An 18,971-nucleotide genomic window follows, 5' to 3' on the forward strand; every position below is an offset into this window, starting at 1 on the left:
ACACCACATTGCTCTGCGACGTCACTGGTGCCAAGCTGCATGGGTCCTAGTGCCCTTCCCTTGGACAACATCGGTGGCGTGGAGAGGGGAAGGCCTGCAGCTTGGGCAACTGCCGGTCTCCCATACAACTCTGCCCAGGCCTGTGCCCTGGAAACTCCAGGCGCAGATCCATGGTCTCTCGAGACCGATGGATGCCACCACCAATTGGGCTGTTAATATCAGACAATTATGTTTTTGACTATATTGGCTCGACAAGACCCAAAGACCATTATGGGTTGATTTAGAACTAAAAGCTGTTAAACAATTTCATTTAACTTCAATATTAGGAGCTCCATTACCTCTACAACTCTCTAAAATTCCAAATTTAAATCTTTACCCTGATATTAAACAGTCCTTACGGATTTTGTTTCAGTTTTGCAATATTTTTAATTTTAAACAATTTAAGTTGTCTTATTTTCTATATCGAAACTTTTTATTTAAACCTTCAATAACCGATCCCATTTTTCTCCTATGGAGAAATAAAGAGATCCGTTCTTTTACAGATTTATTTTGTGATGGTCAATTGATGACTTTTGAAGTTAATTAATAAATATTCTCTCACTCATACACATTTTCTGCAGTATCTTCAGGTTAGACATTTTTTACAACAATATTTATCCAAGTTTCCATATTTGCAAGAATCTGATTTGTTGGATACCATTTTGAAGTTGAATCCTTTAGTCAGAGGTTCTATTAGCAGAATTTATAATTTACTTTTGTTACAAAAAGAGAACCTCACTAAAGATTAAATAAGATTGAGAGAGAGAACTTAATATGACCTTCGTTAATGAAGATTGGTTGCGAGTTTTGAAAAACGTAAATTCTTCCTCTATATGTGCCAATCACTGTTTAATTCAGTTTAAAATTGTTCACCGTTATTAATTAACAAAGGAGAGACTATCTAAAATATTCCCTAGTATAGATAACCACTGCGATAGGTGTAAAACTGAAGTACCGTAGATTTCGCACTACAGAGCGCACCTGATTAAAAGCCGCTGGCTCTAATTTTAGAAAGAAAATCAATTTTGTACTTGTACAAGCCGCACCGGATTTTAGGCCACAGGTGTCCCACGTTGTAATATGAGATATTTACACAGAAAGATATTACACGTGAGGATTTTTTAACTTTTAATTAAATCCGTATGGTAACATAAACAAATACATATTGCAAGTGCTTTTTTTCGAACCGTGCCTGTAACACGGCTACTTTTAAATATACATACGTATTGGTAACACACAAATTACGTTGCGTATACATTCCAATATCTCCTAACGACTGGTAAAAAAATATATATTGCAGCCTACCAGGAAAAGTTATTGATCGCCTTTAACTTAAAAGCAGCATTTCGCGCGGGTCTAATGCCCCCACCTTCCCGTTTATCGCAAACCGGTATTTCCCACAAGACGCGGCGAAACCGGATGTGACGTCATAGCATCCCGGGATGTAGTACTTCTAACTTTAACTAGAAAATACTAACAAATGAATTACTAAGCGAAAATATTATAAACTAAATAACTGCCATAAAGGCAGCACAATGCTTTTCTTCGAGTGTTTTCCATGTTGATGAGGGTGAGTACAAATGACTGATTTACAATAATTTGTGAAAGTGCGCTTGATTTATCGTACAATTTCATTGGACCTCTGTGAACTACTCATCAATTTTATTGGTCTACTGTTACGAGGCAAAATGTTTTTGGCGGCATGAAAAAAAACCATGCATTAGCCGCACCGTAGTAAAGGCCGCAGTGTTCAAAGCTGTTCAAAATGTGGGAAAAAAGTAGCGGCTTAAAATCCGACATCTACGGTAGCTACTTTGTCACATATGTTCTGGTCATGTTCTTTATTAAAACCATTTTGGAAATCTTTATTTTCTACAATTTCTAAAGCTCTGAAAATTAATTTACAACCTAATAGATTGAATGTTCTATTTGGAATAGTTCCGCATCATATTCAGGGTATTTCATCTTCGGATCAATATGTAATTGCATTTGTTACATTATTGGCAAGAAGGGCTATTTTATTAAAATGGAAAGATATTTCTGTCCCTACATTGATTGAATGGTTTTCTCAAGAAATGTTATGTCTCCGTTTGGAAAAAAATTAGAAGTAGAACTTCTGATCCCCGATTCGACTTTGAGAGAAGATGGGGCTCTTTTGGCAAATATTATCATTTAATTTGAATTTTTTTATATGGTTTCCTTCCAATTTTATTTTATATAAATATGAATTGGTGGTTGATTTTTTTTAATATATAGAGGATGGTAAGACATATTGCTCTGGGGGTTGATTCCTTATGGGTTTTTTCCCTTTTTTTTGTAGTCAGTGGGTCTTTTTTTCTTAGTTAGATGGGGCTCTTTTTTTCTTCTTTCCCTTACATAATTTTTTTTTTCATTTTTATATATTATGATCAGTTTTTATTTTCTTCAGCTTTATTAATTGTATATATATTAAATTGTTGAAGTTTTGTATCATCTTATAGCTGTAGAAGATTATGTAACAATAAAAAATTCTAAAAATGAAATGTAAATTAAAGTTTAAACAAATCTTCATTTGTGTATGTATTTTGTACTTAAGATTGTTTCATGTTCAACCAAGCAGCCAGGTGAATGACAATGAGATATGTCAACCAGCCATTATGGACCTTGATTCTATATACATATTTTGTTTCACAGGAACGCATTTATTGGCAGAAGAAGGTAGAGCACATACAAAGCCTTGAACAGGGAGACACACACAAGGCAGATCTAGAACAAGCTCTTAAAGAAATTCATGCTGAACATGAACAGCTTGCTAAGAGAAATAAAGAGAATATGGACAAATATAAGCAAAAGGTATATTTGGATCATAATCATTGCAGTGTTATTTTAAGATACTTTATGCAGTTATTGGCTATCAGTAATAGTAATACACTCCTTAGCAACCACAGCAACTGTTAAAATCGAAAGCTGCTGAGGAAAGAAGGGAAAAAGCAAGGGCTCATGACTTTCCTGCCTCATATGCTATGTTCTTATACCCGGTCCCTCACAAACGTTTCAAATTCACATTTACTTATCATGTATACATCGAAACACAGTGAAATGCGTTATTTGTACTAACAACTAACAGAACCTAAAGATGTGCTGAGGTCAGCCCACAAGTATTGACATGCATTCTGGCACCAATGTAGCATGCCCACATAACACAAAATAACACAAACAACAATAACAAACTTTTTAAATGTTATATTTTAGCGATGCAATACCTATTGAACCCTGGCCTAGTTACAGGACAATTTACAGTTACTAATTAACCTACTAACCATTACTTCTTTGGACTGTGGAAGTAACCAGAGCACCCAGAGAAAACCCGTACAGTTCATTGGGAGGACATACAAATATTTTTAGACAGCACCAGAATTGAACTCCAAACCCTGACTCCCTGAGCTGTAATAGTGTTGTGCTAACTGCTGCACTACTGTGGCACCCTGCACTGGAGGAACTCAGCAGGTCCACTACACCTATGGGAAAGGGTTGACTCATTGGTCTGAGACCCTTCATCAGGACTAGGAACGAAGGAAGAAGCCAGAATCTAGAGCACAAAGCAGCAAAACAAGTTTCTTTCCCACCTTCCCACCCAGTTACCCGTTAACTCAAACACACGGGTCTTCAAACCCAGGACAGGGAGTCTCTGCTCTCCAGTCCTTGACCCTGGACACTCAGACTTGCATTCTTTTGGTGAAGTAAGATCACTAGTCACTCATATACTGCTCAAGCCAGAGGGAGGTTGTTTTGGTCATGTGTTCACCTTCCACCATAAGGTATTCATGGAGCTGGAATGCTGAGGGGTGCTTACGCATGTGCATGGAAGGTCACTCCAGCCCCTGGTTCTTCATTTACTACTCCTGATCTCTAATTCTCTCTCATCCTTGCCCTTAAAGGCTAACATGACCCTGACTCCCCACACTCTCCGTGCTCATACTGGTCCCTAGTCGGTATGAGCCACACTAGACTGCAGCTGCTGAAATCGAGAGCACAGAAGCAAACTACTGTGGGAACTGGTGTGGAGACAAAAGGATAGTCAGTGTTTCAGGCCAAGTCCCCACATCAGCACCCATTACGTTGGCCACCCCTTTTCCTCCACAGATGCTGCTTGACTGCCAAGTCCCTCTGGTAATTTTTCTGCCCTAGCCAATGTAAGGTGAGGTCGTACTTACTGTGAAGGAAATCCAAGCTATACAATCAAACGCACACAGCTGAGTGGTTGTGTAAGTAGATTAATAACTAATCAGACAGTCAGAATGAGAGGCCAAAAACATTGATGCCCCAGGTAGCAAACCTAGTTTCATATTAAAGTTAAGAAGGTTTTCAACCTGAAACGTCAACTGTTTATTCATTTCTATAGATGGTGCTTGATATGCTGAGTTCCTCCAGAATTTTGTGTGTGTTGCTCTGGATTTCCAGCATCTGCAGAGTCTCTTGTGTTGATAAACAGTTGGCGATCTTTGTTTATGTTGTCATACATTGAATGCATTTTTCCAGGCAATGTCTAATTCACTTTTGTCACTCTCACAGTTTGAGGAGGCCAGCACCAGGGCACTAGAGAATGCCAAGAAGGAACTGGAATGCTATCGTAAAGAAATGAATGAGCTGAAGTTAAAAGTAAGTATGTTATCCGTTGTTATGTCACCTATATCCTACTGCAATTAGATGGCTGAATTAAAGAAAATATTTTGGTAATTTGGTAGATTTTCTCTCTTTGACCTGGAATTTGGGTTCAGTAACAAACTGTATTACTGACCCCAAAGAAAGCTGCTTGCAATGAATTAGTGATGTTTGTGGTATGGATTTCTCCACTCTCAGTCCACGTGCAGGGTTCCAACCTAAAACATTGACAATTCTTTCCCTCCCACAGATGCTGCTTGACCTGCTGAGTCTTCCAGCAGATTGTTTATTGCTCCAGATTCCAGCATCTGCAGTTTCATGCATCTCCCTTGATTATTAAGGAACCTAAAATGTTGAGCTTTATGGTGAGGGAGAGTAGAAAAGCAGCAGGGAAATTTTTATTGATCTGTACAGGCTGCTGGTGAGAACACACCTGGAGCAATATATACAGTTTTGCTTTCCAAATATAAAGAAGCTTGTGCTAGCATTAAAAGCAGTACAGAGAAGGTTCACTGGGTTGATTCCTGGGATGAAGGATTAATGCATATTGGTCCTAAACACTTTGGAGGAAAACAGCGAGATGTGAACGTATTGAAATATGTAAGATTCTATTAGGAGTTTGTACATCCTCCCTGTGAATCATTTGGGTTTCCTGTCACAGTCCAAAGATGTTCCAGTTTAGTAGGTTAATTGGTCACTGTAAATTGTTCTGTAATTAAGTGGGTTGCTGGGCAGTGTGGCTCTTCGGGCTTATTCTTATGGGGTTTGACAAAGTAAATACTGAAAAGACACTTCCTCTTGTGGTGTGTCTGAAGTAATAAGCAGGTTGTAAAATGGGATTAAAATTTTCTTTGTTTCAGTTATTTTGGAATTCCCAAACTGTGGAATTCCACAAAGAACTGTGGGGCTTCAGTCACTGAATATATTGAAGGCTGCATCTGAAAGGAAGCACAGTAATTGAGGGTTATAGGAACTGCTGGGGAAAATAGAGGTCCAAATCCAAATCATTGACCTTACTGAAAGGTAGAACAGATTTAGTGGGTCATAAGATCTACTGCTGTTCCTATTCCTCATGCTCTTCCTGTGTGTACGTTGTTAACTCTCATGTTTTCCTAGAATCAATCCTTCACTTTTTAATTCCTTACATGTTGCCCTTCAACAATATTGTGTGACTGCAATAATATTGATATTTTCACTGACATTTTCACTGATATTTTCCCAGTTCTATCTCAGCACCATCCTCCACTGTATGTATTTACAGCTGGAGATAATGAGTAAAAATTAAGGCATGTCTTTAGACTGTTGAAAACACCATTCTCTGATTATTGCTATATTTATCAGCAATGCTTTCAGTCAGCCTTAAAATATACCTCTTTATTATCACTGACATGTGACATGAATTTGTTTGCAAAAACACAAAAATCTATAAATCACAAAATTAAATAATGCAACTGAAAAGTAACTTTAAAGTTTGTGTTCATGGGTCACTAGGAAATCTAATTGTAGAAGGGAAAAAGCTGTTCTCGAACTGTTGAGTTTTGGGTATTCAGGCTCCTGTATCTCCTCCCTAATGAGAAGGTTTAGAAGTATGGCACAGTGACAGGTCCAAACAATCCCACGGTGCCCCATTACCTCATGTGACCTACTAATCCGTACATCTTTGGAATATGGGAAGAGAATGGTGCAACTGGAAGAAACCTACACAGCCACAAAAACCTTACAGACAGCATCAGAATTGAATCTGTCACTGGCACCGCTATACTACCGTGTCACCCATTTGTCAGATCCTGAAATACAGTGAAAAGCCTGTCGCATACTGTTCTTTCTTTTTACAATATTTTTATTCAGAAGAAAAAAAATTTACAGAGTGCAACACATAGATACATCTCAACATAACTTGTGTGCATTCATATATTGTAATAAGATTGATCAAAATGTTATAGCATAACACATAAAGATATACCACTCTGTAATAAAAAATTTAAAGATAGGTCATACATCATAAGAAATTTTTTATATATATATAAAAAGTCAACCCCCTACCAACTACCAAAGAAAAAAGCTGATGGATGACAATGGATAATTAGGAAAAAAAACATATTCACTTAAGAAGAGAAGATAAAAACATACATAAAAGTCTGCGCACTGTTAAACTTTATAAATTAGAAAAGTAATTTAGGAAAGGTCCCCAAATATCATAAAAAGATTGTTTCGAATTTAAGACTGAGCAGCGGATCTTTTCTAAATTTAAATACGACATAATATCACGTAGCCATTGAAGATGTGTAGGAGAGGTAGACTCCTTCCATTTAAGCAAGATTGCTCTTCTTGCTAAAAGAGAGGTAAAAACTGAAACCTGTAGGTTAGGAGTATTTAAATTTATATCTTCATTTGCAATAATACCAAACAAGGCAGTAAGGGGATTTGGGTCAAATTGGACCCTAAAAAGTTGAGAGAAGGTATGAAATACTTACTGCCAAAACCTTCCAATTGTAGGGCAAAACCAAAACATATGAATTAAAGAGGCATCAGCAGAGTTGCATTTATTACAAAGTGGAGAAACATTCGGGTAAAAACTGGAGAGCTTCTGTTTAGAAATGTAAGCTCTATGAACCACTTTAAATTGTAGAAGAGAATGACGAGCACAGAAAGATGATTTATTAACCCGTATAAGAATTTTATTCCATCTATCATCAGAAATCTGAGCATACTGTTCATACAGATTAATTTATTACAGTGTATTGTGGTAGTACAAGGGAAATCAATCACAGAATGCAGAATAAACTGTTACAGTTAGATAAGATACAGTTCAGGTATCCATTAAAGGTGCAAGGTCATAATGAGGCAGAATATGAGGTCAAGAGTCCATCTTGGCATAATAGGGAACCATTCAGTAATTTTATAACAGTTGAAGCTGTCCTTTTCCTGGTGGTACGTGCTTTCAGGCTTTTATCTTCTGCCCAATGGGAGAGGGAAGAAGAGTGGCCTGTGTGGGTAATGTCTTTGAATATGCTGGCTGCTTTACAGAGGAAGCAAGAACTCTAGAGTGAGTTCATGGAGGGGTGACTGGATTCTGATGCACTGAGACGTATCCATAACTCTTTGCAGTTTCTTGTAGTCACATGTAGAGCAGTTGCCATACCAAGCTACATTTCCAGATGGGGTGCTTCTATGGTGCATTGATAAAAATTAAGGGTCAATGGGAACATTCCAAATTTCTTTAGCCTCCTGAGGAAATAGAAGCTCTCTTGGCCATGGTACCTACATGGGTGACAGGCTATTGGTGATGTTCGCTCCTTGGAACTTGTAACTCTCAACACCATTGATACAGACAAGAGCATGCCTTTCTAAAGTCAATGACCAGCTCTTTTATTTTGCTGACAGTAAGGGAAAGGTTGTTAACATGACACCATGTCACTAGGCTCTCTATCTTCTTTCTGTGACATTGTTATTTTAGATATGACTTGCTACGATGGTGGATAGTGTTAAAGCAGAATTTGGCTATGCAGTCGTGAGTGCACAGGTGAAGCCTTGTGGGATGCCATTTTTGAGGATGATCATGGTGGAGCTGTTGCTGTCTATTCATACTATTCTTGTAGTCTATTGGTCAGATGTGAAGAATCCAGTTTCAGGAGAGATGTTGAACTCCCAGGGTCCAGAGTTTGGTGAGAAGTTTGCTTGGAAGTATAGTATTGAAGGTGGAGCTGTAGTCAATAAACAGTCTAATGTATTTGTCTTTATTGTCCAAATGCCTCCGATTAGTGTAGGGCAAGGGAAATGGCATCACTGTAGACCTGTTTCAGTGATAGGTGAATTGCAGTGGGTCAGGTTGCCTTGGAGGCTAAAGTTAATGCATGCCACGTCCAGCCTCTTGAAGCATTTCATAATGGTGGATATCAGGGTCAGTAGGCGGTAATCATTAAGGCACGTTAACCTTGTTTTTCTTGGGTACGGGGATGATAGTGGCGCTAAAACAGGAGGGAACCACAGGTTGAAGGGGGACTCTCTCCAGTTGATCTGCACAGGATCTAAGGACATGGCCAGGGACAGTATCTGATCCAGATGATTCCTGTGGGCTCACTCTTTGGAAGACTGATCTAATGTTTGCAATCTTGACAGTGGGTCTAACAACCTTGGAGGCCATTGGGTGGATGGTGACTTACCAATCCCTGTCTGTCAAAACGTGCATAGAATGCATTAAAGTCACCAGGAGGGGAAGCGCAATTGTTAGTGATGATGCTTATTGTAGAACTAAGCCTGCCATAACTGACTGTGTCCTGATATGCTGCAGACCTAGACCAGTAAGGAATGAAACATCTGCATTGTCCTTTTTGGTATACATACCTCAGCACACTTGCTGATGCATCTGTGATGGTGGTGATGTACTCATCTAGGCCAGTAATTGAATCTTTGAACTTAGACCAGTCTACTGATTCAGTCTACGTGTAGAAGCTCAAATACTTCCTCACACCAGCACTCTAGGGCTTTCTGTACTGGATCCTACTGTTTCAAGATTTGTTTGTATGCAGGAGGCATAGCATGGTGGTCCCATTTACTGAAAGATCTCTTTGGATCCCAGGCCCCCTTACTTTCTGAAGGAGCCTTGCATGGGGAACCTTATCAGATGCCTTACTGAAATCCATATACATTACATCCACTGCTCTTACCTTCATCAATGTGTTTTATTACTTCCATGCATTTACTCTGTAAAAACAAAACTTTCTCTTGCATCTCCCCATACTTTCCTCCAATCACTTAAAAGTATGCCCTCTTGTATTAGCCATTGCCAGCCTGTGGAAAAAGTCTCTGGCTGTCCACTCTATATATGCCTCTTAATCATCTTATCCTCTATCAAATTCAGAATAAGGTGGATGAACTCATGGCATTATTAAAAATTGGTCAGTATGAAGTTGTGGGCATCACTGAGTCATGGCTGAAATAAGGTCATAATTGGGAGTTTAACATCAAAGGATATACTTTGTATCAAAAGTACAGGTAGGAAGGCATAGGCAGTGGTGTGGCTCTATTGGTAAGAGATGGAATTGCATTTTTAGGAGGAGGTGACAGGGTCAGAATGTTGAATCTTTGTAGAGCTAAAAAACTGCAAAGGTTTAAAAAAAACATTATGGGAATCATATATAGGCTTCCGAATCGTAGCCAAGATGTGGAGTTGAGATTGCAAAGGGAGCTGGAAAAGGCATGTAATAGGGTAATTGTAATGGAGATTGTATGCAAGGAGATTGGGAAAATCAGGTTGGTGTCGGATGGCAAGAGGGAGTTTGTTGAATGCCTACGAGATGGCTTTTTGGAACAGCTTGTGCTCGAGCCTATTAGGAGAAAGACTATCTTAGATTGGGTGTTGTGTAATAACCCAGATTTTATTAGCTTAACATAAAGGAAGCTTTAGGAGGCAGTGATCATAGCATGCAGGATTGAAATCATACTGCAATTTGAGAGGGAGAAGCATAAGTCACGTATATTGGTATCGCAATGGAATGAAAGGAATTATACAAACATGAGAGAGGAGCTTGCCCAGGTGAATTGGAGAGGGATACTGGTGGGGATGACGGAAGAAAAGAGGTGGCTGAAGTTTCTGGGAGTAGTTCACAAGGCGTAGGATAGATATGTCCCACAGAAGAGTTCTCAAATGGCAGGGGTAGGCAACCATGGCTGACAAGGGAAGTTAAGGACTGCATGAAAGCCAAGGAAAGGGTATATAAGGTAGAAAAAGTGAGTTGGAAGTTGGATGATTGGGAAGCTTTTAAAATCCAACAAAAGGCAATTAAAAAGCTATAAGAAGGGAAAAGATGAAATGAGAGCAAACTAGCTGATAATATAAAGCAGTACAGGTAGTCTCCGAGTTACGAACGTCTGACTTAAGAACTGAAGAAGGAGAACACCATCCACCACTTTTAGTCAGATCACGACGCCATCTGCCATTTTAAGTTGTTGCCATTGACACTGTGTTGAGTATGTAACTTTGTATTTGGCTTAAATTTTTCTTAGCATGATTCACCCTGCCCCTGCCCCGTCCCCCTTTCCGGTCGGCTGGTGGCACAGTCAGATCAGCGCGGGGCTTGAGAAGAGGTTCCTGAGTTCGATCCAGGGCCAGACCGCTTCCGAGCGCACTCTCTATCCGTGCCGGGTTGATGTTGAGCTTGCAACTCGACCTTATTAAAAAAACACTGCCACAGCCAGTTTAAATTCCCACGTGGAATATTGTGGAGGATCAAATACCCAAACCCAGCACAGCCCTCACTTGTCTCATTTAACCTGTCTTAGTGCGGTGGTCCTTAGGACCCGGCGGAGCTCGGGAGCTGCCACCTGCTGTGTTTCTGTTCCGTTGACGGGAAGCGATCACAATTGAAAATAAAGTGGAAATAATAAAGCGATTGGAAAGAGGTGAAACATCATCGGTCATTTGAAAAGCGTTAGGCTACAGTTGGTCAACAATTGGAACAATTTTAAAGGATAAAGTGAGAATAATGGAGCATGTGAAAGGCCCTGCTCTGATGAAAGCTACAATTATTACTAAGCAACGCAGTGGTTTAATTATTGGAATACATACATTTCTTGTGTTTTATATGCATAAAAAGGTAAAATATATACTATATACTACGACAAGCATTTGACTAACTGACACTAAATAATACTGGATGTACTTGTTCCGACTTATGTACAAATCCAACTTAAAAACTGACTCGGGAACGGAACTCATTCATAACCCAGGGACTGCCTGTACACTAAACATCTTTTCAGTTATATAAGGAATAAAAGGGAGGTGAGAGTTGATATTGGACCACTGGAAAATGATGCTGGTGGGGTAGTAGTGGCAGATGAACTTAAGTATTTTGTGGAAGCCACTAGCTGTATGCCAGAGGCCTGAAAGTGTCAGGAAGTAGGAGTGAGTGCTTTTGCTATTACAAAGGAAAATGTGCAAAGCAAACTCAAAGGTTTTAAGGTGGATAAATCACCTGGACCAAATAGACCACATCCCAGAGTTCTGAAGGAGATTGCTGAAGAGATAACAGATGCATTGGTCATGATCTTTAAAGAATCACCTGATTCTGCCATGGTCTTGGAGGACTGGAAAATTGCACATGTCATTCCACTCTATAAGAAGCGAGGAAGATAAAAAGAGTGGAAATGATAGGCCAATTAGCCTAACCTCAGTGGTTAGGAAAGTGTTGGAGTCCATTATTAAGGATGAGATTTCCGGGTACTTGGAGACTAATGATAAAACACGTCAAAGTCAGCATGGCTTCTGTAAAGGGAAAACTTGCTTGACAAATCTGTTAGAATTATTCAAGGAAGTAACAAGCAGGGTGGATAAAGGAGAGACAGTGGGATATCACTTTCTTAGATTTTCAGAAGGCATTTGATAAGATGCCTCACATGAGACTGCTTAATAAGATAAAATCCTGTGGCGTTACAGGAAATGTTATGGCATGGATAGAGGTATAGCTGATGGACAGCAGACAGCAAGTGGAAATAAAAGGGGCCTTTTCCTGGTTGGCTGCCAGTGAAGAGTGGTGTTCCTCAGGGGTCAGTATTGAGACCACTTCTTTTCACATTGTTTGTCAGTGATTTAGATAGTGGAATTGATGGCTTTGTGGCAAAGTTTGCAGATGATACAAAGGTACATGGAGGGGTAGGTAGTGCTGAGGAAGCAATGCGATTGCAATAGGACCTAGACAAATTGGAAGAATGGGCAAAAAAAGTGGCAGATGGAATACAGTGTTGGGAAATGTATGATAATGCACTTTGGTAAAAGGGACAATAATGCATACTATTATCTAAATGGAGAGAAAATTCAAATGTCATAGGTGCAAAAGGACTTGGGAGTCCTTGTGCAAGATTCCAGGAAGGTTAATTCACAGGTTGAGTCTGGTAAAGAAGGCAAATGCAATGTTGGCATTTATTTTAAGGGGAATAGAAAAGCAAGGAGGTAATGTGCATTATCATTGGAGAGAGTCAAGAGGAGGTTCACAAGGATTCCAGGAATGGAAGGGTTAACATATGAGGAATATTTGGCAGCTTTGGGCTTGTACTCACTAGAACTTAGAAGAATGCGGGTGATCTCATTGAAGCATACCGAATTATGAAAGAAATAGATAAAGTGGATGCGAAGAGGATGTTTCCTCTGGAGGGGGTATCCAGAACTAAAGGGCACAGCCTCAAAATTGAGGGATGACCTTTTAGAACATAAGTAAGGAGGAATTTTTTAGTCAAAGAGTGGTGAGTCTGTGGAATGCTGTGCCACAGACTGGTGGAGGCCAAGTTCGTGGGTATATTCAAAGCAAAAGTTGATAGATTCCTGATTGGTCAGGGCATCAAAGGATATGATGAGAGAGCAGGTGTACAGGGTTGAATGAGATCCAGGATCAGCTGTGATGAAATGGCGGAGCTGACATGCTGGAATGAATGGCCTAATTCTACTCCTGCGTCATGGTCTAAATCTGCTTTTGTCCTTCTGCATTCCAAAGAGAAAAGCCCTAGATTACACAAACTTTCCTCATCAGGGATGTTGAAACCTAGGAATTTGTAGTCGCTCTCCCTTTCTACTGCTGATTCCTTGATGAAAACAGAGACATAGAGAAGTACAGCACAGAAACAGGCCCTTTGGCCCATTGAGTCCATTCCAAAACCATTTATATTGGCTACTCCCAATGACCTGCACAGGGACCATTACCGTCCATATCCCTACTCTCCGTGTACCTATCCAAACTTCTCTTAAATGTTGACATTGAGCTCACATGGACCACTTATGCTGGCAGCTCATTCCACACTCACAACCCTCTGAATGAAGAAGTTTCCCCTCATGTTCCTCTAAACTACTCACCTTCCACCCTTAAGCCATGACTTCTGGCTGTAGCCTCACCCAACTTCAGTGGAAAAAGCCCGCTTGCATTTACTCAATCTATACCCCTCATGATTTTGTATATCTCTATCAAATCTCTCAATCTCCTATGTTCTAAAGAATACAGTCTTAACCTGTTTCCTTATACAGTCGACCCTCCTTATCCGCGAATCGAGAAAACCCAGAAGTGCTCTTCGAGGACTTGTTAGAGCATGTACAGACTTGTTTTTCTTGTCATTATTCCCTAAACAATGCAGTATAACAACTATTTTACATAGCATTTACATTGTATTAGGTATTATAAGTAATCTAGAGATGATTTGAAGTATATGGGAGGATGTGCGTGGGTTATCGTGGATCGGGATTGAAAAAAATTGGAAGTTCTCTTACTTAGTAAGTTGGAACAGGTACATCTGCTATTATTTAGCATCAGTTAGTCAAATGTTTGTCTTAGTATATAGTATATATTTTACCTTTCTATGCATATAAAACACTTCAGAACGTATGTTTGAGTGCCAGGCTCGGGAGCCAGAGACAGACCGCTTTTGAGTGCGCTCTCCATCCGTGCTGGATTGATGTGGAGGATCAAAAACTCAAAACCTCAAAACCCAATAATTAAACCACTGCGTTGCTTAGTAATAATTGTAGCTTTCATCGGGGCAGGGCCTTTCTCACTTTATTCTTTAAAATTGTTCTGATTGTTGACCGACGTAGCCTAACGCTTTTTACAATAACCGATGGAGTTTCACCTTTTTCTGATCGCTTTATTTCCACTTTATTTTCAATCGTGATTGTGATTATTTTTGTAAACAGAAACACTGCGTATTCAGAGCTCCGCTGCCGGGTCCTAATGTCCACTGCAATGAGACAGGCTAAATAAGGTCTGGGGTTCTGCTGGGCCCTAAGATCCACCTCATTGAGACAGATTAAATAAGGGACTTGAGCATCCACGTTTTTTGGTATCTGCGAGGGGTCCTGGAACCAATCCCTCGCAGATAAGGAAGGCTGGCTGTAATTCAGGTCCTCCAGTCCGGGCAACATCCTTGTAAATTTCCTCTGACTCTTTCAAACATGTTTACATCTTTCCTGTAGATAGGTGACCAAAACTGCACCCAAGATTCCAAATCAGGACTCAACAATGTCGTGTACAACTTCAACATAATTTCTCATCTTCTGAATTGATTTATGAAGGCGAATGTGCCAGAAGCTTTCTTTATGACCCCATCTTCCTGTGATGCTACTTTCAACGAGTTATGTACCTGTATTCCCAGATCTCTTTGTTCTACCATACTCCTCAGTGCCCTACCATTCCCTGGGTAAGACCTACCCTGGTTGATCCTACTGAAGTCCAAAACTTTGCACTTGTCTGCTTTCTGCCAGTGTGAAGTCACATTCAGTTCCTTGATCTTGCAGATATTGACTGAGAGGTGTTTGTTGACAAAAGTTTTGGTCATCTGCCATAATATTTTATTCAAGATTGTTTTATGTCATTTCCTGTACACAAACATAAAGGAGAATGAAACTATTGTTATCCTAGATCCGATGCAGCACAAAATCCACAAAAATAAAGAATACATTAAATAAAAATGCTTAAGACAGCTTGTATACAATGATTGAATGTCCATAAAGTGACACTAGGTTATACATAAGATGACTGACAGGAAATGAAGTGGTAGGGGAGTTAGTGGGTGGAGGTGTTGATCAGCCTTCTTGTTTGGGGAAACTAACTGTGTTTGATCTGCTGGTCCTGGTGTGGATGCTACATAGCCTCTTCCTTAGCGGGAGTCGACAAACAGTCCATGAACAGGGTGGGTGGGATCCTTCATGATGTTACTGGCCCTTTTCTATCACCTTGCTGTATACATGTCCTTGATGATGGGTAGGCTGGTCTTGCATTGGGCAGTTTTGACTACCTGTTGTAGAGCCTTCCTGTATGCCACAGTGCAGTTTCCATACCAAGCTGTGATGCAGTTTGTAGATACTGTACTTCATACCTGCAGAATGACATGAGCACAGATGTGCATAGTCCAACTCTCTTCAGCCTCCTCAGAAAGAGGAGGCAGTGATGAACTTTATGTAATACAAATTTTGTTTCATAGTGTTCCTCTAAAGAATCCTAGATATTTTTCTTGGCTATTTTAAATGGACACTGTATAAATATAAGGCATTCTTGGTCCCAAGGTCTTCATTTTGTCTTAAGTTCTACTCAACCGGTCATCTATATTGGTTTCTTTTTGTCAATAGTATTCAATTATTTTTTTCTGTAAAGATTAAGATATAGCATAGATTTTAACCTGTGTAACATGGTTACAACTGTTAAATATGAAGTTATTTTCTTAAAAGGATGAACTAATGAAGAATTCACTGTTAGAAAAGGACAAAGATATATTCAGACAGAGAGAATGCAGTAAGGTATTGGAGAAAAGGATTGTCCGTCACACAAACGAATATCAGGAACTATTAAATGTAAAGACACAGCTTGAACAAGAGATTGTCACTTACAAAAATTTACTGGGTCAAGTAGAACGGAAAGCAAGGTCAGTATTATCCATAGCAGATTTAGGAAATTGCATTATTTGGAATTTATTTCATTATTTTGAAGCAGTGAAAATAGTCTCTGTAATCTGAAACAAACATATGGAACACATCAGAAACTGCTGAACAGACCAGCTAGTGATATTTTGAATTTCTTTATGCTAGAGATTTGTTCAGACTGAACCAATGAGTATGTAAGGCATGGGAGCAGAATTAAGCCATTCAGCTCATCAAGTTTCCTCTGCTGTTCCATCATGGCCCATCCTCCAGCCTTCTCCCCATAAACTTACTAATCAAAACCTATCAACCTCCACTTTAAATATACCGAACGACTTGGCCTCCACAGCGGTCTGTGGCAATGAATTCAATAGATTCATGACAGACAGAGGGATTTTGGACTACAGTTAACCCTAGTTAATAGGAACAAGCAGGAAAGTGGAGTTAAAGGCCAAAATTTAGTCAGTGGTGATCTCACTGAACAGTGAAGCAGGCTCAAGGGCAATATGACCTTTTCCTACTCCAATAGACGAGACAGAAGTTTCCTTCGAAGAAGCCCTGAGTCCATGGGGTTTATAGAAAACCTCCAGTGACTGATTATTTGTGATGTGTGGAAACTGATTAATCAAATAATGTCATTTATTGGTTAATATTTTTGCTGAAAACTGTGGACCTTTAAAGATGCAAGTAAATTCCAGTTGCAGTGCTCTACAGCAGTGTAATGGTTAACGTAATGCTATTACAGCACGAGTGATCAGTGTTCAATTCCCACCGCTGTCTGTAAGGTGTTTGTACATTCTCTCCATGACTGTGGGTTTCCTCTGGGTGCTCTGGTTTCCTTCCACATTCCAAAGATATACCAGTGAGGATTAATAAGTTATGGGCATATAGTTTTGGTGTTGGAAGCATGGCAACATTTGCAAACTGGCCCCAGCACATCCTCAGACTGTTGGTTGCTGATGCAAACAGTTGCTAACTGTTGGCTGGAGAAGTAATGATGGGGACAAGGAGATGGCAGATGAACTAAATGAGGCAATCAGTCTTCACTGTGGAATACACTAGCAGTGTGCCAGGTGTTGAAAGGCATGAGGGAAGAGAAGTGCGTGCAGTTACTATTATGAGGGAGAGGTGCTCAAAAAGCTTAAAGACCTAAAGGTATACAAGTCACCCAAAAAATCTGAGATGCAAAGGGACTTAGGAGTCCTTGTGCAGAACACCCTAAAGATTAACTTGCGGGTTGAGTCGGTGGTGAGGAAGGCAAATGCCGTGTTAGCATTCATTTCAAGAAGTCTAGAACAAAAGAGCAGGGATGTGATGCTGAGGCTTTATAAGGCACAGGTGAGAGTTCACCTTAAGTATTGTGAATAGTTTTGGGCTCCTCATCAAAGAAAAGATGTGCTGACATTGGAGAGGGTTCAGAAGTGGTTCACGGGGGTGATTCCAGGAGTGAAAGGGCTATCATATGAGGAACATTTGGCTCTGGGCATGTACTTGCTAGAATTTAGAAGGATGAGGTGGGATCTCATTGAAACTTTTGGAATATTGAAAGACCTAGACAGAGTAGATGTGAAAAGGATGTTTCCCATTGTGGGGGAAGTCTAGGATAAAAGAGCGCAGCCTCAGGATAGAGGGGCATACATTTAAAACAGATGCTGAGAAATTTCTTTAGCCAGAGGGTGTGGAGTTTGTTACCACAGGCTGCTGTGGAGGCCAGGTTGTTGGGTACATTTAAGGTGGAGATAAGTTCTTGATTGGCCATGGCATCAAAGATTAGGGGGAGTGGGGCTGAGGGGGTGGGTGGGAAGAAAGAAAAGATCAGCCATGATTAAATGGTGGAGCAGACTACTTCATGGGCCAAATAGCCTTAATTCTGCTCCTATGTCTGATGGTCTAAATGATGCATTTCATTGTATGTATTGATGTGTATGTGACAAATAAAGCTAATCTTTACTCTTATTTAAAATCTTTATATTGCTGGGAATATGGTGAAAATAGAAATTGGCCTAATAGTTTATCCCTGATGAGGAACTGGGTAGCTAGAGATCTGATAAAGTGTTAGAGTTGCTTGTGGTGTAATGAATAACAGTTTGAAGGAGTAAAGAAAAACTTAGAAATCAGTGACATTTTATCAAGTAATACAAGTAAATAATGATTACAATTTTATTGCTTTCTAGGGATTACTCATCTCAGCCAACAATAAGTAAAAAAGGTGTGTATACCATTAGTCCATTTGATGATAATACTATGGACAGTGCTAACTTTGTATTCTCTTTTGCATGAGATATTTCTGAAATTCGCCTAGATTCTAGTTGTGAAGAAGAAATAAGCAGCACGGCACAGATGGTGATGACATCCAGAATAAGGAGTATTGCACACATAACCTTTTCCTTGCTACATTGCCCATGAACTCAAATTATGTTTAGCCTTTCTCCCCACTACAAAACATAGAGGTAACCAGCACAGAAGCAGGCCCTTCAACCCACAACACCCATGCATCTATCTATCTATCAGGACTTTGTGATATGGTGCAACTCAAACTACCTGCGTCTCAATATCACCAAGACCAAGGAGATGGTGGTGGACTTTAGGAGATCTAGGCCTCATATGGAGCCAGTGATCATTAATGGAGAATGTGTGGAGCAGGTTAAGACCTACAAGTATCTGGGAGTACAGTTAGACGAGAAGCTAGACTGGACTGCCAACACAGATGCCTTGTGCAGAAAGGCACAGAGTCGACTGTACTTCCTTAGAAGGTTGCCGTCATTCAATGTCTGTAGTGAGATGCTGAAGATGTTCTATAGGTCAGTTGTGGAGAGCGCCCTCTTCTTTGTGGTGGCGTGTTGGGGAGGAAGCATTAAGAAGAGGGACGCCTCACGTCTTAATAAGCTGGTAAGGAAGG

General features: G+C 40.0%; 1 protein-coding gene across 2 annotated transcripts in view; it reads left to right on the top strand.

Annotated features, from left to right (window-relative positions):
* The window catches only part of LOC140727344 (glial fibrillary acidic protein-like), a 68,277-nt gene that overhangs the window by 47,077 nt on the left and 2,229 nt on the right, over positions 1–18,971 (top strand). Inside the window, exons 4-7 of one of the 2 annotated variants that reach the window (XM_073044616.1) lie at positions 2,713–2,871; positions 4,591–4,677; positions 15,884–16,077; positions 18,247–18,281. In XM_073044616.1, coding sequence (XP_072900717.1) covers positions 2,713–2,871; positions 4,591–4,677; positions 15,884–16,077; positions 18,247–18,281 — 475 coding nt within the window. The remainder of the gene's footprint in view (positions 1–2,712; positions 2,872–4,590; positions 4,678–15,883; positions 16,078–18,246; positions 18,282–18,971) is intronic. The other variant, XM_073044617.1, reaches the window with a different exon arrangement.

This window comes from Hemitrygon akajei, chromosome 5, assembly GCF_048418815.1.
Source record: "Hemitrygon akajei chromosome 5, sHemAka1.3, whole genome shotgun sequence".
Taxonomy (NCBI): Eukaryota; Metazoa; Chordata; class Chondrichthyes; order Myliobatiformes; family Dasyatidae; genus Hemitrygon; species Hemitrygon akajei.